The 27,685-nt window shown below is 44.8% G+C and overlaps 2 protein-coding genes, 1 long non-coding RNA gene and 1 pseudogene across 9 annotated transcripts in view; 2 read left to right on the top strand and 2 right to left on the bottom strand.

Annotated features, from left to right (window-relative positions):
- DPYSL5 (dihydropyrimidinase like 5) overlaps positions 1 to 3,453 on the top strand; it is a 96,178-nt gene extending 92,725 nt beyond the window's left edge. For both annotated transcript variants that reach the window (XM_072770744.1, XM_072770746.1), the window contains one exon: positions 416 to 3,453. In XM_072770744.1, coding sequence (XP_072626845.1) covers positions 416 to 501 — 86 coding nt within the window. In that variant the 3' untranslated portion in view covers positions 502 to 3,453. The remainder of the gene's footprint in view (positions 1 to 415) is intronic.
- Positions 3,418 to 27,092, bottom strand: LOC140601599 (uncharacterized). Of its 5 annotated transcripts, XR_012004597.1 has the most exons (6): positions 24,979 to 25,781; positions 24,529 to 24,663; positions 23,679 to 23,862; positions 19,162 to 19,236; positions 4,038 to 4,165; positions 3,418 to 3,676 (listed from the first exon to the last, which is right to left on the bottom strand). It is a non-coding gene; the product is annotated as an uncharacterized lncRNA (long non-coding RNA). The 5 variants fall into 5 exon arrangements; XR_012004598.1 differs by lacking the exons at positions 19,162 to 19,236; positions 24,529 to 24,663 and adding an exon at positions 24,338 to 24,505; XR_012004596.1 differs by lacking the exon at positions 19,162 to 19,236 and having other exon boundaries at positions 24,979 to 25,778.
- Positions 6,020 to 6,530, bottom strand: LOC140601593 (tumor susceptibility gene 101 protein pseudogene; annotated as a pseudogene).
- Positions 26,286 to 27,685, top strand: part of MAPRE3 (microtubule associated protein RP/EB family member 3) — a 53,623-nt gene continuing 52,223 nt past the window's right edge. The window contains exon 1 of one of the 2 annotated variants that reach the window (XM_072770750.1): positions 26,286 to 26,441. The gene's annotated coding sequence lies outside the window, so the exon portion shown is untranslated. The remainder of the gene's footprint in view (positions 26,442 to 27,685) is intronic. The other variant, XM_072770752.1, reaches the window with a different exon arrangement.

Raw genomic sequence — 27,685 nt, 5'->3', positions numbered from 1 at the left:
TTTTTCAGAACAATGGAGGAACAATGCCCAGCCTTCTCCGTCTCTTGCTCACTGAGGCATGCATACAAAGGCCCACATGCTAATGGGCTGATTCATGGTCTCTGCACCACAGGAGACCACATGTCCAGGCTTGGGAGCAGCAGAGGTGGCAGCCTAGGGCAGTGAATGGCAGAGGCCCTGAATCAGAAAGACCTGGGTTCAAATCCAGTTCTACCACTTACACACTCTGTAACCCTGGGCAAGTCACTTAACTTCCCTGAGCCTCGGTTTCCTCATCTGTAAAACTGGGATGGAGTTAGGAGGATTCGGCTAGATCACACCCACACAGGGCTTACCAGCTTCCACCAGGAGATGGTGACGGCGCGGTTATCACCCAGTGAGCAGCCGGGCTCACCCTCTGCTTCCTTCCCTGCAGGTTCTCAAATTGATGACCATGTTCCAAAGCGAGCTTCGGCTCGGATCCTCGCTCCCCCCGGAGGCAGGTCAAGCGGCATTTGGTAAAGGCACTGACCAGCCCCCGCAAGTGAGGACGCACCGCCGCCACCAGCCCGCACACCCTCCGGCCACTGCTGCAGGGGGCGGGAGAGGCTGGGCCGGGCAGCGCACCACCTAAGGGGGCCACGGGACCGGGGAGCAGCTCCCCATGTCTGCCACGTGATTCACTGTGCTTCGAGCCAACCCTAACAGGCACTTTGAGATGTGTTCCTGCCGCCGCAGTCCTTTCCTGCCTTGACCTCGGCAGGCTCTTGGGGAGCCCAGGAAACCCACACTATGCACAGAGCCCAATGCATAGAGCCCGGCCCAGCCCCTCCTCCTACAGCCGCCTCCATGTGCTGGCTTTGGGAAAGCCCAGACTTTAGTGCCCTGCCCCCTGGCTGACCGCCAGCTGTCCGGAGCACTTTAGCAGATGCGCGTTGGAGGGAAAGGCCCCCTCCCTCTAAGGAGGCTCTGTGGTCACTTTTCCCCAGTCAGACAGGTGTCGGCTTCCCAGCCGCGCCCAGCGTGTCCCGTGTTTCCCAACGTGGCCCTGGCCCCTGTGTGGGTGCGGTTGGGACACTCTGCACCCTTCGCCAGCTTCTTCCTCCTCCCACCCCACCCCTGGGGAGTCACAGGCCCCGAGGGGCTAGCCGGGCGGGGCACGGGGCTGGTGCCAGGCGCGTGTACATGATTTTGTTTTGCACGTTTGGTTTGCGCAGTGGTTTGGTTTGACTTGTTTGTGCATCCTGTGAAGAATAACGGTGCTTCGTGTCACTAGCATAGCATAGAAACAGGAGTAGATGTGGATCTTAAGAGACGCTGCACTCGACACCGACCAGACAGCCGAGGGCACAGACCAGGAGCAGGGCGAGGTGCTGGCCTCACGGGCCCCTCTCCTCCCCACCTGGAGGCTTCCAGGCCGCCGCAGCCCCATCCCAGGCCCTCCTCCTGTCCCTGCCCCTCCTGGTTAGTTTCCTGCATTCCTAGGGGATGCCCAGTACGCCAACCCTGGGGGCCTCTGGGGAGCCTTTCCCATATCTGGCTCTGACCACTTCCAGCACTAACACCCCCAAACACCCAGCTTCCTGGAAACTCCCCCCACTGGACAGAGGCCCTGCTGCTCCTCCTGTGTGATTGGCAAGAGGCCTCATGCCTGCTAAGAGAGGGGGAGCGGAACTAGGGAGTGAGTGGGCTAGAGGCGGGGGAGGGAGGCCAGGCCTGGGCAGACCCAGCTGGAGAGCCCACATTGCTGCACAGGTACTGTGGCCCCTGTGGTCAGCACCTCACCTGTACCTGCTTCTCCCACGTCCAGTTGGGCTCTCCCTGCCTCAGAAGCTCCAGGAGGTTCCATGGAAACACTAGAGGCTGGGTGATCTCCGTCCACCCTGAGTGAACTGGGAAGCAACTCGACCGCCTGCTCTTCTTAAGCCTTGCCCCCACCCCCGCGACCTCCCCATCACAGGAGTGATTTCATGTTGCACATTTGCTTTGCGCACCCGGGGCTTGTGCCAGGGCTCTTGGGCTAGTGGTCACACCCTGCACATTTCTTCAGTGCTTTACATATTTTCAAAGCGCTTCCATACACGAGCCCTCAACTGCTCCACATGACAGAGCATTCGTTGTTCTCCCCATTTCACAGACGAGGCCCAGAAAGAGTAGGCCTTCTGACCCCAGAAGTGCCCGTGATGACCCTTAAAGAGCGTGGCTGTCTACCCTAGCTGTGGAAAGGAAGAGTGGGGTGACGTCTCTTGCAGATCCCACCTGAGAATTTAACCCTCCAGAAGACTTACACCCTTGGTAGGTGTTCTGCTTTGTTTCGCACAGGTAGATAGATTTTTCTTATAAACAAGCTAATGCATATTCACTGTCTGAGCCAGAACTAGTTAAATAGTGGGGGCCTTGCCATGTGATTTCAGCTGCCTCCACATCCTCACTTCCCCCTCCATGCTCATCCTCCTCACTTAGGAGCTGAAAGGACAGAGATAGTACCCCAGGGAGCAAGGGAAGAAAGACACTCATGGAGGGGGGCAGCCACAGGGACAGTAGGTAGGGCTCTGGGCCTGGGAAACCGTGACATGATACAACGCACATCATCCTCTTCATCCCAGCCCTCTGCTGGGTCATGGGCCTTGGGCAGATGCCAAAGAGCTGAGCAGTGGTGGTAGCCAGTGGGCAGAGCATCCCTGCTTGGGCTAGGAAAGCTTTACCTTCTCTGAGTGCCTCCGCCCGAGAGATGCATGGTCCATGGGATGGCTCTGGGAGACCACATCTTGGAGTGGTCCGCCCTAGGCCTTCCCCTCCATCTCACCTTCCCCCACCCCTACCCTCACCCCCGATCCTTACATAGTCCCCACCCTTGCCCAGGAGCTTCTAGATGAAAATCAGAAGGAGGTTCAAGGGACCCAATGAACGGTCAGCCCCCACTCCCCACTCCTTGCCCCTGTGCAGAACTCCAGCCAGCTCCATCAGCAGCCCCACTGCTCCTGGCTGGAACAAAAAGGGTCTCTGGTTGCACTGAATGCAGCTCTCAAATTGGTCTTGTACTTGCTGAATAAATACTGTTGTTCTTGCCTTAGCTGCTCTCTAGGTTTGTGGGACTAAGTTACCAGAAAATTGTGCTACCGTGTGTGTGTGTGTGTGTGTGTGTGCGCGTGTGTAGTGCTAGGAGTCCACAGCAGGTCTGTCAAGCCAATGCCATGATGAGGGCTTTTCCAGTACTGACCCAGAAATCACAGAACCACGCGAAAACCCAAACCCCCTCCAGCTGCCCAGGCGGCAGGCACAGCCTGGGGTCGGGATGGAGCCTCCGGCACCCAAGTGACTTCTCACTCCTCTGTAAACGTCATGGTGCTAAGATTGTGTCAACCCAAGACGACACATGGTCCTGTGCTCTGGCCACCTGTTTGAGGCAAAGACAAAACAGCCCGGCACATTGTGTTCTGGTGCAGGTTTGTATTAAACTGTAGCTACTTCTCACTTGGTCTCAGTGGTATTTCTTCAGAGAAAGGGGAGTTTGGCAGGGGATGTCCTCCACGGTGGCAGGGGCAAAGCTTCTCGTGCTAAGAAAACTCAGCTTCGGTTCTTCACTCATGTTGTGGGGCAGGTAGCCTCTCACTGGGAGGCCTGAGCGGAGTCTGCAGAGAAGAGCAGCTGGGAGGTGGGAGCCTCAGTACCCAACACTTGGTGCTCAGTCCTCCTCCTAGTGGGAACAAAACCAAGACTTATGGTGCTAGATTCCCAGGGCAAGGTTGCTGAGTGAAGTAAAACAGGGATAATTGGGGGAAGTATTACATACAAAAGGTGGGGAAACTAGGCTTAACCCATTTACCCTTTGTTGCCTTTTCTTGGCTACCACTTTGGAAACCCATAGCCCCCTCTTTACATGGTGGCACTCTTGGCCGATGGAGCTACAGCCTCATAAGATCACAGGACAGAAGGCTGTACCAAGGCCAGCGTGTCTCTGAAGGACCTTCAGGCTGTTCTCTGGTTCTCCAGAACCCCACCTTTTGGATTGGTCTACTGTACCTTCCAACCCATTCCACCTGCACCAAGACTCCTACCTTCTCTCTAGATCTCAGCCAGATGTTGGAAGGGATTACTGTATCAAAGTCTTCCACATCGAAGAGTGAAATCGTTGCTTCCATACAATAGGGCCACTTGTATTTATTAGCCCCCCGAAGACAAAACCCTAGTAAGGGAATTTAAGGCAGTGAATGAAATAGTTGACAGCAAAGGAATTTGCCCACCTTTCACCAAATAAACAACTCAGCAAATAAGGCCACAACTGAGAGAAACACTTGGGGTGTTGCTGCTGGGGCAAAGTACTTGGCTGTAATGCAATGAGTTGCCTGGACCAACTCTGGTGGGTTTGCTGTTATTTTTTAAGATTTTATTTATTCATGAGAGACACATAGGCAGAGGGAGAAGAAGACTCATGCAGGAAGCCCTTTGCAGGACTCAATCCTGGACCCCAGGATCACGCCCTGAGCCGAAGGCAGACGCTCAGCCACTGAGCCACCCAGGCATCCCTCTGATGGGGTTTCTGAACCACGTGGAAACACTATTACCTGGCCTGTGAAGGATGCCAACTCCTTAGGATGGGATTGGGCCAAAGTGTCTGTGTTACCCTGATTTCCCATAACGGGAGAGCATACCAGAATTTGACTAACTGCCAAAAATCCATTGTTTTAAATGTTTGGATGAAAAATTATATGGCTATATGTTTGGCGGGCCATGTGCATGGTATTGGGTGGTTTGGAGAGAAAAAAATAAAATACCCAGAAACACACAGCACGCCTTTGTGTGTATGTAATTGGAAAATAAATGACCACAGACTTGAACCTAAGGTAATCTGTGAAGATCGTTTATAAGATTACCCGCATTCTGGAAAACCTCTCCAGCCAGTGACAGGGCAAACTTCACCCTCCATCTCTCTATCCGAATTACAGGAGGACTTTTTTACAAGGGTATAACCTAACACTAATAATTGCCTTGTAGTCAGTGGTGACGAAAGAGTCTCATGACACCCCAGGTATGAAGAAGAAACTTCATGATACACAGACAGGGTAGACCTTATAGTGCTAGGTTAATAAAAGACTATTTGATATGTCTCTGATAACACATTTGAAAGGGTTTTAGAGCTTTCCCACTAAAACCTTAAAGGATCTAACATCCTTTTTTTTTTTTTAATGCAACAAATTTTATTTAGCATAGTCAGTCCCAACATTCAGCACAAAAAGTTTACAGAGGATAGAAAGTTCATTAACAAAAGCCAGTCTTGACCAAAAGAAAACAGAAAATATAGTATTGATTCAAAATATTTTACACTTGAATGATAAACTGCAATAACTTATTCTGGGCACCTACTGATAAGAGAAAGAAAGAGAAGAAAAGAATGCTTTAAGAAGAGCCCAATCTCAGGCTGATATCAGAGAATTCAGTAGAGGTCACTGAGACCGGCAGTCTTTCTTGCTTTTTGCATTAGTGCCTTCAGCTGGAACTGTTTACGGGACAGACAACGCACATGCTTCAGGAAGACATCCAGATCTATTACTCCCCGCCTCAAGGCTTCTCCCAGGTAAAAGATAGTGTCTTCAATAGCATTTTCCTCTGCATACAGATTTAGGATGTTTGTATAGTGGGGCTGTGGGAATGATAACTTCATCAATAACATTGTTTTCAGACTGATTTTCCATTTTCTCCAGAGCAGAACTGAGTTCATCCTTCTTTCTCAAAAGTTCTATGTTTTTATCGACCTCAGCCACTTCTTGATCTAAACGGGTAACCAGGGATCCCTGGGTGGCGCAGCGGTTTGGCGCCTGCCTTTGGCCCAGGGCACGATCCTGGAGACCTGGGATCGAGTCCCACGTCGGGCTCCCGGTGCATGGAGCCTGCTTCTCCCTATGTCTCTGCCTCTCTCTCTCTCTCTCTCTCTCTCTCTCTCTCTCTCTCTCTGTGTGTGACTATCATAAATAAATAAAAATTTAAAAAAAATAAAAATAAACGGGTAACCATCTCTTCCAGTTTCTGATGACCTTTTTTTCAGGTCTTCCTCTGTTCATTTCAAGGCATTGAGCTCTGCCTGGGCATGATCCATTTCCTCTTTCATCCACCATCTCAGCTTGTCACTGACCGCTGAGATGACAGAGGCTCAGATGGTGTCCTCGCTGATGGTGCGGTCTCTACTGGGGCCGACAGTGGCCACAGGAGGCTGGGAAGGGTACTGAGAACTTGTTGTGGCAGGATACTGACCACCAGGTGGGTAAGGACAGCCTGGATAACCACTGGGTTTGGGAGGATATCCAGATGGATATGCAGAGATTCCACTTGGCATGCTTGGCATATAGGAAGTATTTGGTGGCCCTGTTGCCTGGTACAGTGGATAAGATGCCAAAATAGTGGGACGAGAGAAGACTGGGGGTTCATCTCCAAACACCACAATCGACCTGAATAAGCCCCAACAAGTCTGACTGAGGATGTTTCCACTCATGTAGATAAGGAAGATATATCTTCCCATTTGCATCAACATGCTTTCCCATTTTATTTTTTTAAGATTTTATTTATTTATTCATGAGACAGAGAGAGAGAGAGAGAGAAAGGCAGAGAGGCAGAGACACAAGCAGAGGGAGAAGCAGACTCCATGTAGGGAGCCTGATTCTGGACTCGATCATGGGACTCCAGAACCATGCCCTAGGCCAAAGGCAGGCGCCAAACCGCTGAGCCACCCAGGGATCCCCTGTTTTCCCGTTTTAATAGTCATTGAACTAATAGGCTTAATGAAACAGATAAGGGGATCATATGGGTATGTGTCCAGCAGCCAGAGGCATATTGGAATATATATATTACCTTTATAAGGCATTGTTCCAGCGAGGTTCATGAGTTCCCTGGAACTGCCATCATTAGAAACATGAATCCAATACAGGTTTGAGATCTTTGTATAAAGTAATAACATTGACAGTTTCACATACAGTTAGGTCTCTGTATTTGTACTTGGATGCCATCTTCTTGAGCTGGCTCTCTGACACCGCCATGGCGGCCACCTCACGACTCCCGTCCCCCAGGATCTAACATTCTGTTGAGACTCGATGCTGTTGAGACTTGATAGTGTCTTACAATGGAAGCCAAATTCTTCATTTCTTCCCCTGGTATATTCACAAGACACACATTTATACCTGCAGGGATCTTGTCCTGGCTGTCCCAGAACCGTTCTGGGTTAAGTCTCGTGGTCCAGAATAATTATGCATAGTGCCCCCTTTCATATATGTCATGATTGGGGCAGTAAATTATATGGCCACCTCATGCATGCTTATATATTCCTTAGGCCATTCATATGCCTGTCCAGGAGTTTAAAAGTTTTCTACCAATAAAAGTTGAGGGGCAGGGCGTCATGGGAGGTGGGGAAAAAGGGTCCTTCTGCAGGGGGTAGGGATAACGGTTTCCTGTGACAATCCCTGAGCCTTCACAGTGTGGGAAGTTTCATGAAGTCTCAGTGGGGCTGTGGATACAGCAGAGTGGTGAAGGTCTAGGGCACTTTCCTAAGTGTTTCAGTTTAGCTTATAGACCTTATTCATTAAAAATTGTAAGTCTACCAACTCTTATCATGTGAGGGGACTTTATCATTTTAAGAGGACTTTGGTCCCATTGATCCACTTAATTGAACACTTTATAACATTTCTAACTACATTTGAAATTCTATTTCCTTTTTTTTTTTAAGATTTTATTTATTTAATCATGAGAGAGACACAGAGACACAGGCAGAGGGAGAATCAGGCTCCCTGCAGGGAGCCTGATGTGGGACTTGATCCCGGAACCCCAGGACCACGCCCTGAGCCAAAGGCAACCAGGCATCCCTCTATTTCCTTTTTAAGAAACTTTCCTGAGGGCACCCCAGGTGGCTCAGCAGTTTAGCGCCGCCTTCAGCCCAGGGTATGATCCTGGAGACACGGGTCCCACATCTGGCTCCCTGCGTGGAAACTGCTTCTCCCTCTGCCTGTGTCTCTGCCTCTCTCTGTGTGTGTCTCTCATGAATAAATAAATAAAATCTTAAGAAAAAAAAAAAAAAGAAACTTTCCTGAGTGCTAAATACTTATTGTCAATCTAACCAATTAGACCCATAAATACAGTGAACTTAGAGGTTTTGCTGCTAAACATAGATTTCATCTCAAAGCCTAAGTCTTAAGGTACATATTTTAAATTAGTTATGAGGTGCTCACTTCAACAGGCCCACATTATTTTTTATGAGTACACAAAACACCGAATACATACAGATTCTCTCAACACAAAATTGTTGATACTATGGTTTGGATTCATTAAAATCTTTATTTTCTCAATTCTATCCTTGTGGCAAGTCTAAGTTCCCACTGAGCTTTTTGGATGGGAGTCTTGGCATCTACAGGATGTGAGGAGGCCTGCTTCCTCGCTCCACTCAAGTGGCTCAGAGTTCCAAAATTATGTACCAGATTTTCACTTTGCCTCTATCTGGTCCATCTACACCAACCACATAGTTATTAGTGCAAGATTTATACGTAGATTCCAGCCAAATGAATTTCCTGCCTCCTTTTAAATTTTTTTGAATACATTAGAGCCTTTGTATTTTAAGGCTTCCTTAAATTTTAACTTAACAAATTCTGTCCTTCTATAGCTTTCTTTTAAAAATAGACTTTATTTTTTAGAACAGTTTTTGATTTACAGAAAAATGGAAAAGATAACACAGTGAGTTCCTGCATACCCTAACATGCAGCTTTCCCTATTATTAACATCTTATATTAGTGTGGCACTTTTTAAAAAAGATTTTATTTATTTATTTGACAGAGAGAGATCACAAGCAGGGGGAGCAGTAGGCAGAGGGAAAGGGAGAAGTAGGCTCCCTGCTCAGTGGGGAGCCCAGTGCGGGCTCCATCCCAGGACCTGGAATCATGACCTGAGCCCAAGGCAGACACTTAACTGACTAAGCCACCCAGACACCCCAATGTGGCACTTTTGTCACAATAAATGAGCCAATATTGATACATTCTCATTAACTAAAACCCGTACTTTATTCAGATTTCCTTAGTTTCTATCTGATGTCCTTATTCTGTTTCAGAATCCCATCTAGGACACAACCCTGTCTCCTTTTGGCTGTGACGATTTCTCAGACTTTCTTTTTGATGATCTCAACAGTTTTGAGGAATATTGGTCAGGTGTTTTGTAGAAGGCTCCTCCATTAAAATTGGTCTGCTGTTTTTCTCAAATAAGTGGTCAGGCTGGTGTTATGGGTTTTTTTGGGGAGGACTACAGAAATAAACGTGTGTTTTTTATCACATCATATCGATGGCAATACTGTTGGCATGATTTATCGCTATTGATGTTGACCTTGACCACCAGAGTAAAGTCTGGCATCACCTTTTAAATTCACACTGTTCCCTTTTAAGACTTCCAAGCTTCTCTTTTTACAAAATGCAAATTTCTTAAGCAACAAAATACATATAGCATACTATGTATTGTACTAAATTTTGTAGGCATTTGCTAAATGATTCTCCTAGCTATGACTTCTTTTTTATTCGGTGTCAGTTGTAAAATCTTATTTGATTATGGGAGATCAAGAAGATATTGGTGTCTTAGAATGGTACACATTAACATTCACATTAAACACAGGCTCTTCAGGGTTTAAGTTATAAAGTCTTTAATTTGATTATGGGAGATCAAGAAGATACTGGTGTCTTAGAATGGTACACATTAACATTCACATTAAACACAGGCTCTTCAGGGTTTATATGAACTCCTGACTCCTGTGTCAAAATGTAGACATTTACACCCATACAAACGCATGCGTGTATGCTCATGCACATGCGCACAAGCACACTATTTTTATTTTCACTATATAATCCCAACTTCATCAGGCCTTTGGATAAATACAAGTATCCGTTACCTCAATGCTATGTGAATTCAAACTTCCAAAATCCAGTTAGAAATTCTGGGACACTAAGCAGATAAAGTTAAGCTAATTTTGGGGAAACATACATATTTTTAAAGGTGGGGTGAGGGTGAGGGGCAGACAAAGAGGAGAGAAAAAAATCAAGCAGATTCCTCCCTGAGCATGGAGCCTGACTTGGGGTTTGAACTCATGACCCTGAGATCATGACCTGGGCCAAAATGAAGAGTCAGATGCTTAACCAACTGAGCCACCCAGACTCCCCAATATATATTATTCTTTTAATGCTATGCAGGAAGTTAAGTTGAAGCTTTTCTGTGGATTTATATAATTTTGGATTATCTGAATTTTAGTGAATGAATTGATAAAAGACACATTTTTCCAGTTGTAGCACATTTCAGTCTCAATATCTTTCACTACTATCAAAACTCTGTGCCTTTCATCATATTTATAAAAAATGCTTTAGCTATTTCATTTTACTACAGAAATTCAAATTCATGTTGAAATCAGTTATGCCATATTCAAAATTCCTGATTTCACATCCTAGATTCTCATCTGGGCATGGGAGATGGGGTGGGAGAGGCAAAATTACATTTAAAAAACCGAACTCATTGAATTTCCCAGCTGAAACCATTATATAGTATATTTTATCTTTTGAATTTGAGAGGCAGTTAATCCTAAATTCCCAAATTTGAAACAGCATTTTAAAACAGCAATAAGAATTACAAATAATTCTCTTACCAACAAAGGGACTGGAGATCACTGGGTCAACTACCAACTTTGTACAAGTCTTTGCCTTTTAATTATTCTTTGCCCCATGACCTGTTCTTATCAGGAACTTGTCTTTTTGAGTTTAAGACTATGCTGAAAATTTGGCTTAAAAATATCTTAATTGGGTGGGGGGGATGGGTAACTGGGTGATGGGCATTAAGGAGGGCATATGATGTGATGAGCACTGAGTGTTATACTCAACTAATGAATTGTTGGAAACTACATCCGGGGGCGCCTGGGTGGCTCAGCTGTTAAGCATCTGCCTTTGGCTCAGGTCATGATCCTGGGGTCCTGGGATTGAGCACCACATCAGGCTCTCTGCTCAGCAAGGAGTCTGCTTCTCCCTCTCCCTCTGCCCCTTCTCCTCTACACTAAGTTCTGACTCTCTTGCTTTCTCTCTCTCAAACAAATAATAAAATCTTTAAAAAAAAAACTACATCTGAAACTAATGAAGTATTATATGTTGACTGATTGAATTTAAATTTTTTAAATCTTGATTTTCATAATTTTTAGCTTTATGCAATTGCACACTCATTGTCATACTGCCTTCCTGGCTCGAATCACACAAATGCATTGAATATTTTCCTGGAAATGCAAATTCTTCACATTTTTACTATTAGAAGTTAATGATCATTTTTGAGACCCTGAGATTTCTGAACATTATTTTTCTTTCCATAGACCGACAACATGTTATATGAATTACAGCCCTCAAAGGCCCTTTGGGAGGAAACAGATTCTTCACCTGTAAATTAAAGATTGCCTCAAAATGGAAAACACTTGCTTATATTGATGCATATTTAAATTTCACTGGCTACTCAGTGCATCTCATTTTATTAGAATTCTTTGGTTTAAACTATCCTCTGAAGCTTTGCAGTCTCCTTATCTTGAGGGGAATTGGTCCCTTTTGATCAATTCCAAAAGTCACCAAGTTTCAAGGCACTGGGGCAATCCTTTTCAGTAAACTAGACTCTAGTTAGTCTCTGATCCCTTTACTGCTGTGGGAGCAGAAGTCTCTGGGGAACAATGTCTTTGAGGAGGACCCAAGGAAAAGGAGACATCAGTGGCAGGACATCTAAAGCCTCATTATATGAGAGAATCCTGATGTTCACAGAAGGAGAGATCTGGAAGCTCCACCAAGGGTGTTTGAGGACAAAGCACCACTTGTGGGGGTTGCTGAGAATTATTCACTCACTTTTCCAATGGCCAGGCTTTTAGAGTTAAACTTTTCCCACTGTGGGCTGATGGACAATCAAGGCCTGTCTCTTATCTAAGTGGTGAGGGCATAAGCATGTGCCTTGGAAGCACTTTATAGTTTTTACTTGATGTCCATAACATGGTTTTGTAATTTCTCCCAGGTATCTGGGTGGGAAGCTATGAAAGGATTTGGCCTTTCTTAATTTTAACTCACTGTTTCATCTGACATCACAGTCACAAGAATGAAATGAAATTGTAGTTTTGTATAATTCTGCCGTACCCGTTCAGCAGAGTTTTTAAACAAATTGGACAGGTTGGGGTTTATAATGGTTTAACATGATCTGATCAGGGCTAGGGCTCCCTTCCAAACCGTTGAGCTGAAGTAACCCATTAAGGCAGTCTAGCTCAGTGGCTGGTTCTCAACCAGGGGCAATTTTGTCCCCCAGGACAGCCCACGATTAAGAATTGTCCAACCCTGGGGTCTTTGGGTGGCTCAGTCAATTAAGGGCCTGCCTTTGGTTCAGATCCTGATCCTGGGGTCCTGGGATTGAGCCCCATGTCTGGGGCTCCCTCTGCCTGCTGCTCCCTCTGCTTGTGCTCTTTCTCTCTCTCTCTCACTCTCTTTCTGTTAAATACATACATAAAATCTTAAAAAAAAAAAAAAAAGAATTGTCTAACCCAGAATATCAATAGCACCAAGCTTAAAAAACCCTGTTCTGGGATCCCTGGGTGGCGCAGCGGTTTGGCGCCTGCCTTTGGCCCAGGGCACGATCCTGGAGACCCGGGATCGAATCTCACATCAGGCTCCCGATGCATGGAGCCTGCTTCTCCCTCTGCCTATGTCTCTGCCTCTCTCTCTCTCTCTCTGTGACTATCATAAATAAATAAAAAAATTAAAAAAAAAAAAACCTGTTCTAGCCTAAAGGTGATAACAGGCATTCAGTCATTTTTAAAAATCATGTGGGAAATTTTTAAGAAAAGGGGAGTGTAGCTTCATTTATGATATTTACCTTATATGGCAGATCTTTTTTTAAAGATTTTATTTACTTATTCAAAAGAGAGAGCATGAGAGACAGAACACAAGCAAGGGGTAGCATGAGAGAACACAAGCAGGGAGAGGCAGAGGGAGAAGCAGACTCCTTGCTGAGCAAGGAGCCTGATGCGGGGCTCAATCTCAAAACCCTGAGATCATGATCTGAGCCAAAGGTAGATGCTTAACAGACTGAGCCACCCAGGCACCCCATGGTAAGCTTTTTAACTAAAAACACCCCAGGAGTGGAGCTTAACTATACAGCATCCCGAGGCAGCAGAGGAGAGGTAAGAAAGATGCCTAGACAGTAAGACCTCAATGGGTCTTACCATGTGTATGCCCGGGCCTCATCTAGCAACTGCCTGCCACCCTCTGTCCATGTTGTGCCAGATCCTGCCATGACTACATTAAAATGTTGCAGGAAATAAGAGACAGGTACAAATTTGAAAATTAGGTTTTGTCATTTACTGAGACTCTGCACCCAAGAAGGAAGTTAGTTAAGCACTTACCAAGTAACAGTGCAATGACTATCATACCTCAATTCCTTAACAATCAAAGGTATAGGCTTTCTTTGATCCATGGGTATAAACTAAGACCCTCTCCAGGAATTGCCTTATGACCAGTAAAGGAAGGAGGCTTCTTAAAACCCAGGAAGGGGAAAGAAGATCTCATGATACTCAATTGTAGAAGGGAAGGTAGATATTATGGTTACAGTCAAGATTGGAAAAGCCTATTTGAAGGAGTGACAAAATATACATCTGTAAAGGGTCACAGTGCTCATACCTTTAAGAGTGTACTTTTTTTTCTTAAATAAAATGCTTTACTTTGAGTGTAACAGGTTTACAATAAAGAGCATGGCAGTGTCCCGTGCTGCATGTAAAGAGCCTAGAAGTTGCCACTCCATCCTAACTTAACCAGGTAAAAAGCTGAACAGACTAAAAAGGCAACAACACTTCTTGGAGGACAGAGGGCAAACTGCTGCCCCCAAGATTGGAGAGAGAGATGGATAAAGTTGGAAGAATCCCACTTCATGATTTTATTTTTTTATACTGGAATTGTAATGTTATTTTTAATTTTTAAAAATTTGAATATAATTGATACATAATTTTTTCCACTTTCTTATTTTATTTTATTTTTTTAAAGATTCATTTATTTATGATAGACGTAGAGAGAGAGAGAGAGAGAGAGAGGCAGAGACACAGGGAGAGGGAGAAGCAGGCTCCATGCCGGGAGCCTGACGTGGGACTCTATCCTGGGACTCCAGGATCTCCCCCTGGGCCAAAGGCAGGCGCTAAACCGCTGAGCCACCCAGGGATCCCCCACTTCCTGATTTTAAAAGCTACTACTAAGCTAACTGCTGATTACCAGAGGGGAGGTAGGTGGGAGTATGTATGAAATAGGTAAAGGGGATTAAAGAGCACACTTTACCGTGATGAGCACTGAGTAATGCATACACGTGTTAAATCACTATATTGTTCACCTGAAACTAATATGATACTGTACACTAATTATACCAGAATTTAAAAACAATTTTTTTCAAGGAAAAACTACTATGAAGCAACAGAAATCAAGACAGTACTATGCAGGGGACACCTGGCTAGCTTGGTTGGTGGACCATGCAGCTCTTGTTCCTGGGGTTGTGACTTCAGGCCACACACTGGATGTAGAGATTACTCAAAATAAAATTAAAAAAAAAAAAAAAAGATAGTACTAAGCAGTACTGGCATAAGAATAAACATACAAACCAAATGAGTAGAATATTGAGAGTCCATTAAGAAAAAGAAAACCAGTGCTAATGGTCACTTGATTTTTGACGAGGATGCCAAGATGATTTAATGGAGGAAAAGTGTGTTTTCAACAAATGGTGCTTGGACAACTGGAAATCCACATGTAAAAGAATGTAATTGGATTTACCTCAGACCAAATGTAAAAATTTACAAAATGGATCAAAGACTTCAATGTGAGAGCTAGAATGATAAAACTCTTGGGAAAAAAAAATAAAGGAATAAATCTGCATGAACTTGGATTTGCCAATGAATTCATAGCTATGACACTAAAAGGCAAGAGTAACAAAAAAATAGATATATTTGAGTTCATCAAAATTAAAACTGTTTGTGTTTCAAAAGGACACTATCAAGAAAGTGAAATAACAACACAGGGAAAATACTTACAAATCATATATCTGATAAAAAAAACATATCTGGAATACATAAAGAACCCTTTGTAACTCAACAATAAAAAGCGAAGTAACTCAATTTAAAAATGGGCAAAAGATCAGAATAGATGTTTTTCCAAAGAAGATCTACAAATGGCAAATAAGCACATGAAAAGAAACTCAACATCATTAATCATTAGGAAGATGCGAATCAAAACCACAATGAGACTTCACGTCACTCCCACTAGGATGGCTAGAATCAGAGTCAGATAAGTGCTGACACGGATGTATAAAACACTGGAATCCTCACACACTGCTGGTGGGAATATAAAACGGTGCAGCCACTTTGGAAAACTGTGGCAGTTCCTCAAAAAGTTAAACAGAGGGCGGCCCCGGTGGCACAGAGGTTTAGCGCCGCCTGCAGCCTAGGGCGTGATCCTGGAGACCCTGGATCAAGTCCCACGTCAGGCTCTTTGCATGGTGTCTGCTTCTCCCTCTGCCTGTGTCTCTGCCTCTCTCTCTCTCTCTGTGTCTCTCTGAATAAATAAATAAAAAATCTTAAAAAAAAAAGTTAAACAGTTACCATATGATCCAGCAATTCCACTCCTGTGATGAACATGATGAAACATTTTGTAATGCCAGAAAGTAAGGAAGTGTGCAAAAATGAATTAGGGCATATGATCCAATAATCCTGCTTCTGTGTATATTTCCAAAAGAAGTAAAAGAAAGATCTTGAGGATATATTACACACTCATGTTCATCAAGCATTATTCACAGTCGCCAAAAGGTAAAAGCAACCCAACTGTCCATTGACAGATGAAGGGATTAACAAAATGTGAATATGTGTATATAGTGGAATACTATGCAGCTTTAAAAATGAAGAAAAACAATTAATTAATAATATTAATAATTATTAATTAATAATTATTAATTAATTAATGGAAGGAAAGAAATTCTATCAAATGCTATAACCTGGATGAGCCTTGAGAATGTTATGTCAAGTGGAATAAGCCAGTCACAAAATGACAAGTATGATCCCACATATTATATGAGGTATCTAAATAGTTAAACTCATAGAAAGAGAAGTAGAATGGTAGGTACCAGGGGCTGAAGAATGAGTAAAAGGAGAAAGGTTTAATGGGAATAAAGTTTCAGCTCGGTGAGATGACAAAGTTCTAGAGAACTATTTAACAACAATGTAAATATACTTAACCCTACTGAACTGTGCACTTAAACATAGTTAAGATGGTAAATTTTATGGTATGTCTTTTACTACAATAAAAACAAGAAAATTCATTATAAGAATTGACCATTTTCTAGGCCACAAAGCAGATTCAAAAAATTCCAAAGCATCAATATTGCACGAATCTTGTTCTCTGTCCACATTGCAATTAAATTAGAAATAAACTACAATATCAATAAACCCAGATGTTTAGGAACCGCTGTAAGGTGCTGAATAATTTATCCATTAAAGAGAAAAGTACAAGTAAGTTATGTTTATGCAAAATATAAGTGTTTTAGTATGAAATATTAAAATTGTGGTATTCAGCTAAAGTGGTATATAGAATTAAATTCATGATCTTATATACTTTTAAAACAAAACAAGAAATTTAAAGGCAATGAGTAGATAAATGGTTAAACATGGCAGATTAACAAAATCTACCCCTCTCAAATCCTCACTAAAATGGCATTCAGAAGAGGTGTTAAGCTATAGAGAAAATGAGACAGAAAATAACATGACAGCAAATGAAAGCTATCAACAGAAGTGTGGAGAAATGGTAGCTAACACTGCAAGGTAAGGGAAGCTGAAATTTCTGCCTAGGTGGGGACCACCAATTCACATTCCAGAACCCAGGAAAGAATCCAGAGTAAAGGCTCTAAGGATCTCCAAAGGCCAAGGACTGGAAGCAAGAAGATTGGCTAAAGTCATCTACGAGGAGCAATTAGACCCATAGATTCTCCAGCCTCAATGAGAAACTGTCCCACTCCCTTCCAGGCTGCCCAAGGGAGAGCACAAAGTTAAGTGGATTTAGTGCAGGGGAAAGTTCTGCCTAGTGAGATCAGCTTCCCCCAGCCTCTCCTTTCCAGGTGGCCTCCTATAGCCAGTGTAGAAGATTGTATACCCCCAGGCAAGGAATCTGACGATTATTCTGGGCAAGCTGGTTGGCCAAGGAGAAAATAACGAAATTCTGATATCTGGAGGGGCCTGCAATGATTTGGCCAATTTGTATACAATTCTGTGGTGAAACACCCCAGCCAACATGCCCCATCTATGAGCTCAAACCTTCCAGTCAGCCTGTTTATGTCTTAGTCTTGAAGATGAGGAAAACCCCTCAAAAGAGAAACAGTATACAAAATAAGAACAAATTGTCTCAGAGGAAAATGAGATGAATCAAGGAGTAAATGAAAATGTCCAAGACAAACAACCCTCCCAGAGAGTACAGACTTAAAAAAAAAAAAAAAAAAAAAAAAGACCAGAAAAAAAAATTGGAAAGACAAGATTAGATGATCAATCTAACACTAGTTCCAGAACTAAGAGTACAGAAAAATGGAAGAAAGGAGTTTATTGAAGAAATAATAGAAGAAATTTTCCAGATTTTCTGAAAGATGAGTTTCCAGATTGAAGAGACATCATCATGACATTTCTAAACAATGAGAGTAATGCTTTGAGAGCTAGCAAGAGAAGGAAACACTAGCTGCATATGAAGTATTAGAAATTGGATATCACCTAATTTATCAGCCAAACTATTAGGAGATGGAAGATCATGGAGCATGTTTTCTACATTCTGAGGGAAAATAATTTCCATCCTAGGGTTCTATAGCCAAACAATCTGTCAACCAAGTGTTAATGAAAAGTCATTTTCAGACATGCAAGTTTGAAAAGACTGACTTTCCTTGTAATCTTTCTTGGGAATGTCTGTGATGGTGTGTCCCAACATAAGAAACTAATAATAAAAAAATGGAAAAATATGGGATGAAGGAAATAGCAGATTCTGCATAGGTAATGGGATAAAGAATGGTCGTAGAAGAACCCCTCGAGGGATCCCTGGGTGGCGCAGCGGTTTGGTGCCTGCCTTTGGCCCAGGGCGCGATCCTGGAGACCCGGGATCGAATCCCACGTCGGGCTCCCGGTGCATGGAGCCTGCTTCTCCCTCTGCCCATGTCTCTGCCTCTCTCTCTCTCTCTCTCTCTCATAAATAAATAAAAATTAAAAAAAAAGAAGAACCTCTCGAAGGCAGATGTGCAGCAGCCGAGAGAACAACTGGTCCAGTTGGAACAGTCCAGAGAAAATCCTGATAGAAGAAAAGCCATTTGCTCCCATATTTGCTCTTTGGTTACCATGTGCTCTAAATACTTAGCTGGAAGTGGTTCTTGGAAATGACCAGAGGGCATTGCTCTCACTCTTGATAAAAGAGAACTGAAGAAGAGAGGATTTGCAAGAAGAATTCATCATGGATTCTCAGTTTGGAGATTTCTACCACCATCCCTGACTGATCATCCAGCCCAGTGATAGAGAAGTGCCTTCACCAGGTGTGCATGACACTCCTCAAAAGTTCTATTTGTTCAATAGTACCTCCTTAATTAAAACCAAGTTCTGGGGCGCCTGGATAGCTCAGTCAATTAAGCGTCTGCCTTTGGCTCAGGTCATGATCTCGGGGTCCTGGGATTGAGCCCCATATGTTGGACTCCCTGATCAATGGGGAGTCTGCTCCTCCCTCTCCCCCATACTCTCTCTCTCAAAAAAAATTAAATTAAAAAACAAAGTTTTGTCTCTCTGGAACATGTGCCCCTTTCCCCTAGCTTTTCCTTCTGGAAGTTCACAGAACAATAGCCATTTCATTCATGGAAGATCTCTTCCAATATTTGCACATTTTTGTGGGCTTCTCCCTGCCACCCTACGCATGTAAGTGTTCTCAAACGTCAGCATGTGCCAGAATCACCTGGAGGCTTTATTCAAACACAGTTTACCAGGCTTCATCCCCAGAGTTTCTGACTCAGTATGTCTGCTGTGGGGCCTGAGAGTGCGTTTCTAACAAGTTTTTAGGTGTGCTGAGAACCACTGCTAGACAAACAGCTCCCATTCCCTCAGCTGTTATCCCATGACAGTTTTTCCAAGCCGCTTACCATCATCTTAAAAGTGTAGCACAAAGCCTCCACAATGGAGGTTATGATGCTTCTCATAAGCCAATGATTTCCAGCCTGGGGAGGAAAGGAGCAAGGAATAACTGAAAGGCAAAGGGTGGTGGGCAAGTGAATCTCTAAGCAATGACCTCCTTTGGAGGACAAGTGCTTCAGTTCCTAGACAGCCAAAGCGACAGCTGTAAACTGAAAATGCCAAGAAAGTATATCTTCATCTGCCCCTCTCCACTGCTAGACTGGCTACTTTCGACCCTGTCTCTGCCTTGTTTGGCCTTTTCTGGCTCCCTAAAATCCTGGGTCCTCGGGATGGCCCTTGATCGCCGCAGTAGTACCCATAAAAGCCTCCAGGTGGCGCTTTAAGCTCATCAGTGGCTGCTTTTTCCTCTTAAAGGAGCCAAGCTGATCTAACCTAGGAGAATAGGTAAGACCCTAAAAGGGCAGACAGATCCAGGTTACCATGGCCTCCATCCCAGGCCCCAGAGCAGCTGGGGATCAGGTCAGTCTTGAGTGTGAGTGAGGGGCCATAGTAGCCCTTCTACCAGGAGAATCCCCAGGGCCAATCCCAGGTTTACATTAAGGTCACCAGATTTAGCAAATAAAAATATAGGATGTTCAATTAAATTTGAATTTCAGATAACAGACAATTTGTAGGTTTTCATTCATGTAGATGTGTCTCAGGTAGTGTGTGTGGCTTATTTATACTAAAAAAGTAATTGTTGTTTAACTGAAATTCAAATTTAACCAGGCATCTTGCATTTATCTGGCAACTCTAGTTTAGGTTTGCTTACCATATCCTACCTTTCACATCATGAATGCTTATGGAATATGTGCCAGGCATGTATGTGCTAGATACTACAAAAAGGAAGCAAGTGTGGCTCTTGCATTTATAGATTAGCTTAGGTAAAAGACATATTGACAAATAATTATAGTACAGAAAGTGTAGGAAGCGAAAGGAATGGAAGAAGTTCAGATTTTGGAGTTGGCTTTAGGTTAAAACGCTTCTGATGTTCACTAGCTGTGTAATCTTAGGCAAGTTCATTAATCTCTGGGCCTCAGTTGTTTATCGTGAAAATGGGAATGATACCAACCTCAGGAGGTGATCAGGGAGGTTCTAGAAAATTAATCCAATGAATCCCAGCCTTGATCACCCATCTGATTGTCATGGTGGGCATTTTCCACAAAAAGCAGGGTAACGTCTTGCAATCTAAGCCACTGGTGTAGAGTTGTTGTTTATTCTGGGTATAATACATCATTAATGTTCACAGGAGGTTTGTCTTAAGACCTTTGCAAATTCTACATTTGCATATTGGCTCCTATTTATTTATTTATTTATTTAGGCTTCTATATAGTTTAATAGGTTATAACTGAGGGAGGAATCAAGTGACCTCTTGACCCTAGTGAAAGTTTAGTTATTACTCATAGTTACCATTTATTTGGGTAAATATTTTACTGTGTGTGCGTCATTGCTAGGTATTTTTCATATACTATCTCATTTAACGATCACAACAATAGATGAGAAAAACCAAGGCTCAGGGTCACATAGCCAGAAAGTATCAGCCCTAATGCTTATGCAACTCTCCTAGGGTAGAGGGCTAGAGTCACTCTCTAGATAAGGACTCATTTGTTTATTGTCATGTGATTAGAACTCATCCCTCAGCAAACTTTGATATTTACAGTTGTAAATTTTAAAACCATGTCAAGGATTTCCTACATGTGAGGATCAATCCTATTTGAGAGCCTGTTCCACTTTTAGCGAGTTTCAAATAAATAATGAACACTGTTGGTAACACTTACCAGCACCATAGCTCCCTGCCTGCACCTCACCACCAGGCAGAGCAGCCCTGCATGTTCCTACCCAACATCTAGCCCCCCATCAGTTAGAGTTAATCCATTCACCTAGATTCCTGCCACTACTTGCCTTCCCAGTCACCTTGGAAAGAGTGCCGAAAGGTCAGATTGTTTGGCTGTTTTTCATTTTGTGTTAGGTGCTAAGAATACAAAGCTAAATAAAATGTGGTCTTTGAGTGTGAGGATCTTAGGTGGTGAAAGAAGTGAACAAGCATGGTAATACAAGGTGATAGGGGACCGTGATGAAGAATGTGCCTGGTACCAAGGAGAACATGTCAGCTCTCCCAGGGGAGGTCCATGATAGTGTTCCAGAGGACATGACACTAAAGCCGGTCCCAGAGGACATGACACGAAAGCTGGTCTGGGAGAATGAGTAGGACTTTGCCTAATAAAGAGAAAGGAGGGACTCCAAACAGGATGAACCTCATAACATGGGCTTGGCCACAAAGCAGAACTGCTTGCCCAGTTAACTGCAAGTTGTTGCTTTTTGTGGCTGACATATATGGCAAGAGGTGATGAGGCTGGGGGGCATAAGAGAAGAGGCAGGTGAAGTGAAAGTGGCTGGTAAAGGCCAGATTATAATGCAGCTTGTCCACCATGTGAAAGACCCTGAACTTCATCCTTTTATCCTCACCAGTGTTTCTTAAACTTTCTACTAAAGTACAGGCATGAAAGTATCTTGAGTTCAAACTCTCTTTAAAAGTCTTATCTTTTAAAATCATGTGATTCTTGCATTGTCCTTCATCATATGTCTGTTTGTCTTCATATTTTAAAATGTTTTCCTGAACCTCCAAATAAAAATTACGCTCAAGGAAGATGTGACCATTCTATAGCTGCTCCCCTCTGTACTCCCTACATGAATCCTCCATGGCCAGAGGTTGCTTCAGCCAGTTTGAGAAGGGCAGCCATAGGGATTTAAGCAGAGAAGGTATGTGATAAAATTTATCTTCTAGAAAGAGCCGTTTAACAGTGGTGTTAAGGATGGGTCAGAGATGGGAGAGGTTGGAAGCAGAGACACCAGGTGGGAGGCTTTGCAATAACCCAGGAAAGAGACAGTAAAATTGATGGAGATAAAGAAGGGTCATATCTGAAAGACATTTAGAAGTGGAGTTGATAGGATTGGAAAATTGTTCTGGTATAAGGAGTTGGGGAGAAATGTAGGATAAGATCATCCTCAGGTTTCTCTTAGTGATGCCATCAACAATGATAGGGAATATAGGAAGGGTGGGTTTGGTGGGGGAAGGGTAAATAAGTTTAATTTAAGCCCACTGAATTTGAGGTGCCTATGGAATAGAGAGTTGGAGATATCTAGAAGGCAATTACATATACAGGTCTAATAAGTAGGCGAGCTGCTTGGGCTGAAAATACAGCCTCAGAAGTCACAAGAATAGATGAGACCACTTGGGGAGTATGTATAGAAGAAGGAGAGGGAAAAAATGAGATGGGAACCCAGGGAATCATCAATGTCTAAGGGCAGATTTAGGAAGCAAGGGAGAATGGAAAAAGGAACATCAAAAAGTCAGGAGGACCCATGCTTCCCTGGTGAATGGCCAATTCCAGGGGTGGGGCAGGAAAGGTACAAGATGAGCCTGGAACATCTTGTGTCAGAAAGCAAGCAAATGTTCAAAGAATGATGAAAACAAATCCAAAGGGCACAAGAGCCAACTTGGAATTTCTTCCACTGGCCAAGTCTGTGACAAATTGGGTATCAAAACAAATAATCATAGGAAAAGATTATAACCTACTGGGGGGAAAGATCCACGTCAAAGCTAATGTAAGTAAGTGGGTCTGAGCCCTAAATCAGGAACTGGCAACATGTGCCCAGCTGAATTTCAGAATTGCTATGAACTAGTAACTGATGTTTGCCATCTGTTTTTCTCCAAATTTTTAAAAAAGATTCTATTTATTTATCCCTGAGACACACACAGAGAGAGAGAGAGACAGAGAGAGAGAGAGAGAGGCAGAGACATAGGCAGAGGGAGAGAGAAGCAGGCTCCATGTAGGGAGCCCGACGCAGGACTTGATTCCGGACTCCAGGATCACGCCCTGGGCTGAAGGCAGACGCTCAACCGCTGAGCCACCCAAGAGTCCCTCTCCAAAATTTTTGAGATGATAATGTTCATAGCAATAATCCCAGGCTTGTGCCACTAGTGTATGCTGAGTGTACATGAGGCACACAGTGGGTTTCCTTACTTTGCAAGGTCTTCAGATCAAGACAATTGATACTTAAGGAGCTATACTCAAGGAACTGAACCTGAGGAGCCATACTCACACAGGGACTAATTTAGCTGATGGGATCCTGGACTTCAAGATGGTACTATCATGGAATGGGATTTGGGGACGAGGGGGAAGGGATGAATGTATTCCACATCGAGTGGGATGTGGATTGTTGTCATCAGAGGGTAGGGTGTGGCAGATTATATTTTCCAAAGATGACTTCAACAGTGTCTCCCATCCACGTTCTCTTATTATATGACTTGGACATTCTTCCCATTGAGAGATGAGGTCTATGCTCCCTCCCCTTGATCTTAAATAGACTTCTTGATTTTTTCCAAAACAAAGGGATATGTCAAAAGTGATATCTGAGACTAGGTTATAAAAAGGGATGCATTGTTTCTCTTATTCACTATCATATTCATCCTTGAAAACTTTACCGTATAAGGAGTCCAACTGCCCTGAAGCCACCATGTAGTGAGAAGGCTAGCTCTGAGACAACAGGAACAAAGAGGGTTGTCTAGCTGGCCTCCTGCTGTTTAAGCTCCTGTCACCATCTGACTGCACTTGCAGGAGAAACCCTCAGCCAGAACCACTCAGCTGAGCTCTTTTAGAATCTCCATCCTACAGAAACGGAGATGATGAAATGGTTACCATTTTAAACCACTAAGTTGGAGTGATTTGTTCTGTAGCAATAGATAACTGGCATATAGTAAAGTGTTAACATGGAGAATCTGGGTGAAGGGCATGCAGGAACTCTTTGTACAGTGATCCTCTACCCCATGTGTGGCAAGCAGGTGGGGCTTCAAGGACATAATCTCTTCTCAGGATTACTCAGAGCAGTCTACATCACCCAGGTCTACACCTACAACCATGCAGCTGAGCTGGAACTTCAGAGTGGGGAAGCAAAATAAACTGAACCTGAAATTTTCCCCTTATCTTTATAGCATGCAGACACCCGGCAGATACAGTTAGGAACCACTTCCATTCTCTAACCCTGTGGCTAGAAAAAGTATAGCCTGGGTTTTCACTCTCCTAACTCCTTGATTTATCCTGGGAATTATTCTCTACAAGGAGCCCTCTCCTTTCTGAGAGTTACCTTGGATAGGAGGAGAAGGTGTTGACTCAGCACCTGCTGTGTCCCTCTCTTTTCTTATTCTATTTGTGATGGGCTGCCTTCTCCTTCTCCCCCAAGAAAATGGGCTCAGTTGGAGTCCTCTGACACTAATAGTCTTGGGATGGAATCTCTTGGAGCTAAACAGGGAGACTAGGAAAAGAATGAATTCTTACTTCTGAGTCATTCAAAGAGAATGCAGCATCTCTAGTATGTCAACAAGCCCAGCAGAATCCAGTGATGTTCACCTAGAAGGCTCAGTCCAAGCTGGGTCAGCAGATGATAGAATGGTAAGGTGTGAAGAGCTTGCACTGATTATAGAGAGTGACAGTAGGTCAGTACGCAGTGAGGAAATTTACTCTAGTAGGTACATCTGGGATAGTGTAGAAGAGAGACTAGATATAGTCGAGGATTCAGGAAATACAGAATGCCAGAGTCTCAGATAATAAATGACTAGAATTTTGGCATTAGGATGGAGAGCTAAGGGAGTGATAAAGTTATAATCATAGCAGTAGTATTAAAGATTAAATATGTGCAAAGATCATAGAGAAAATGCTGATTGGGACTCTGAGGCAGCTAGGTCAGAGAAAGTGAGAAAGAATAAAATCATTTTTTTTTCTATTTACCTTTTTACCTTTTGGCCCCCTTCACCCATTTCTTTGGAGTCAAAGAAAGTCTTGAAGAATCTTTGAAGAAAATCCTTGCCTTACTTGATTTGATCACAGCAACACTTACTGGAACCCTACTATGTGTCACATTCTGTACTAGATACTGAGGGGAGCTGATGAATAAGAGAATTCCTGTCCATAAGGGGCACACACAGCCTGATTGGAGAGACCCACATGTAAGTCAAAGACAATACTTTAGGATGTGTGTAATAAAAGCGGTATGTTCAAGGTGGGTACAGAGGTGACCTCAGACATCTGTAGGAGTGAGGGCTGAGGGAGGGAGAGCCATAAATCATCTGCGGGAAGGGAACCAAGCTGATGAAATCACAAAGAGGGTGACGGTAGTGGAGCCCTGGGTAGAGCACTAAAGGACAAAGACAGCAGGTGTGGACAGGGAGAAGAGGGATCTAGAAGAACTGGGGAGATCCACTGGACAGGGAGAAGAGGAATCTAGAAGAACTGGGGAGAGCCATAAAAGCAGTCTTGCCGTAGGGAATTTGGAAACACCAGTGAACAATATCGAAGAAGGACTAGTTATGAGGAAGTAGAATCTCAACCGACTAATGGGCAAGATGAAGAAACAAGAATTGCTTACAAATACACTGGCAGAGAGACAAAAGGGTTGATTAAAAAAAACTCAAGTGATATGTATATAGAGGATTTTGTCAGCTCGATTTAGGGGTAAAGGTATGGACCTTCTGGTAGGAGACGAAAAGGTATGTTTAACACAGGTAGGGAAAAAATTGAAGCTGGAAATAGGAAGAACCGGCTGTGATTAAAAACCATAAACCGCGAGGAGATGTTCAGCCTTCGTTCTCTCGGGTTGCCGAAAAAGAAGAAATAAGCTCCAGTTTCTCCTTTGCGGTAGCGGTGAGGCAGATGGGAATCCGTCATCTGGCTACTACGGAATCAGGTGTAAATGGTTGTTCCTTCTGAGCTTAGTTAGACGCGGTGGAGGAATTGTTACCCTGTTGCTAAGGGGAGAGGAAGGGGCTGTTCCCGGTTGCCATGGTGACAAGGTGAGAGCGTTCCCTCGGTACCACCATAAATTTATGAGGCGGTCTCGTCTCCTTGTTGCTACGGCAACGCAGAGGGACTGTTCCCGTCGCCCCCCGCGCCCCCCTCCCCCGCCGCCGTCGCTAAGACAAGGTGGAGGTTGGGGCTGTCCTTCCCTCGCCGCCCGGTTGCCTTGGAGACGGCGGGTGCCTGGCCCCGCCCCACTCGGACTGACAGCGCTGGCCGCATCGCGCCTGCGCAGTGCTCTCTTCCCCCGCAGTCCCTGTGCGTTGAAGCCGGAGACCGCGGCGGCCTCGGCTAGGACCCTTCGCCCCGGAGCCGCCGGCCGCAGCCGCAGCCGCAGCCGCAGCGCCCCCGCCGCCTGTCGCCCGCCCGCCGCCTCCACCGGAGCAGCCTCGCGCACTGTGAGTCCAGGCCGAGGCGACCGACGCCGTGGGGCTGAGTCAGCGGGAGGCCCGGGCCCGGGCTGGGGGAGGGGAACCGGGCTGCCCCCCTCGCCTGCCCACCCGCGCCGCCGCCCCCCAACCTCGCCTCACCCCCGCCGCCTCCCCCGCTCCGTCGCTGTCTGCTGGGGTCCCCGCGGCGGCCGGCAGGCCTTGGAGCCACTCCCCCTCCCTGCCCTCCCTCCGGACCCACCTCGGGGCCCTTCCCCACTAGATGTGGCGCCGCCGCACCTCCACCCCGGGCCGATCCCCCCGCATCGCCCCAAGCTGCCTCCGGGCCGCCCTCGTCGCTTCTCCGTACTCCTCCCGGGCCTGACACCTCCGGCGGCTCTGGTTTTCCCCAGTGATATGCCAGAAAAGGAGTGACAAGGGAGAGGGCGAGGGCAGACTTGGGGGAGGGGGGGCATCGGCCTGCCCAAACCTCGGGGCCTCGGGTTCCTTACCCACATGCTTCTGCCCTGGCTGGTGTGAGGAAGCAGGTCTGGACAGTTCTGACTGGCTGCTAAGAGCTTGTGGGGCTTTCAGAATAGATTTTGCTGAGAAGGACTCAGCCGCATGATGATCAGCTACTGTTTAGTGAACACCCGCTAGTGCACGGTGGCCTTCCAGTGGGCTGGGCTATTGCCTTGGCTGGTGCCAGGAGAGGGACTAGAGGTAGTAGTGGAGGGCGGGCGGGGAGGGGGAAGGTTGCAGTGGGGAGCTGAAGTTCCTGTGCTTCCGGTGTGTTGTTGTGAATAAGCATCTTGCAGAACTCTGCAAGTGTGCCTTTTATTTTTATTTTTTTGCAGTACAACCCCGGTATAATGTGAGACCTGATATCATTCATAGCAAGTGCTTACACTGTTTCTGTGTTGAGGGGTTGTGGCCAGGACTTAATCTCTGGTACCTGTAAATTCCATGTAGTAACCAACTGGTGACAGTGAGATTTAACAGAACATGTGCAGAGTAGAGAAAAAGAACCCAGGTTTTTCCCTGGTATAGGTCTGCGGCCTATACCCTCAGCCTCCTGCAGCTGTGAGTCTTTGTGGTGGCTGTCAACTGATAGGGGTTCTAGCATATTTGGACAAGTCCCTGGGTTATGTTTACTACCAATCCACCTGCCCACCCTGCATTCTCTTATCTTGGAGGATCCCAGATTGTTTTCATTTTCCAGCAGAAATTAAGCTGAAGTCAGAGTTGGTGCCCGCAGCCAGAAGCTCTCTTAA

The sequence above is a fragment of the Canis lupus genome, chromosome 12 (assembly GCF_048164855.1).
Source record: "Canis lupus baileyi chromosome 12, mCanLup2.hap1, whole genome shotgun sequence".
NCBI lineage: Eukaryota > Metazoa > Chordata > Mammalia > Carnivora > Canidae > Canis > Canis lupus.
Note: the sequence above shows the minus strand (reverse complement) of the source record. Positions and strands in the feature narration are given on the sequence as shown.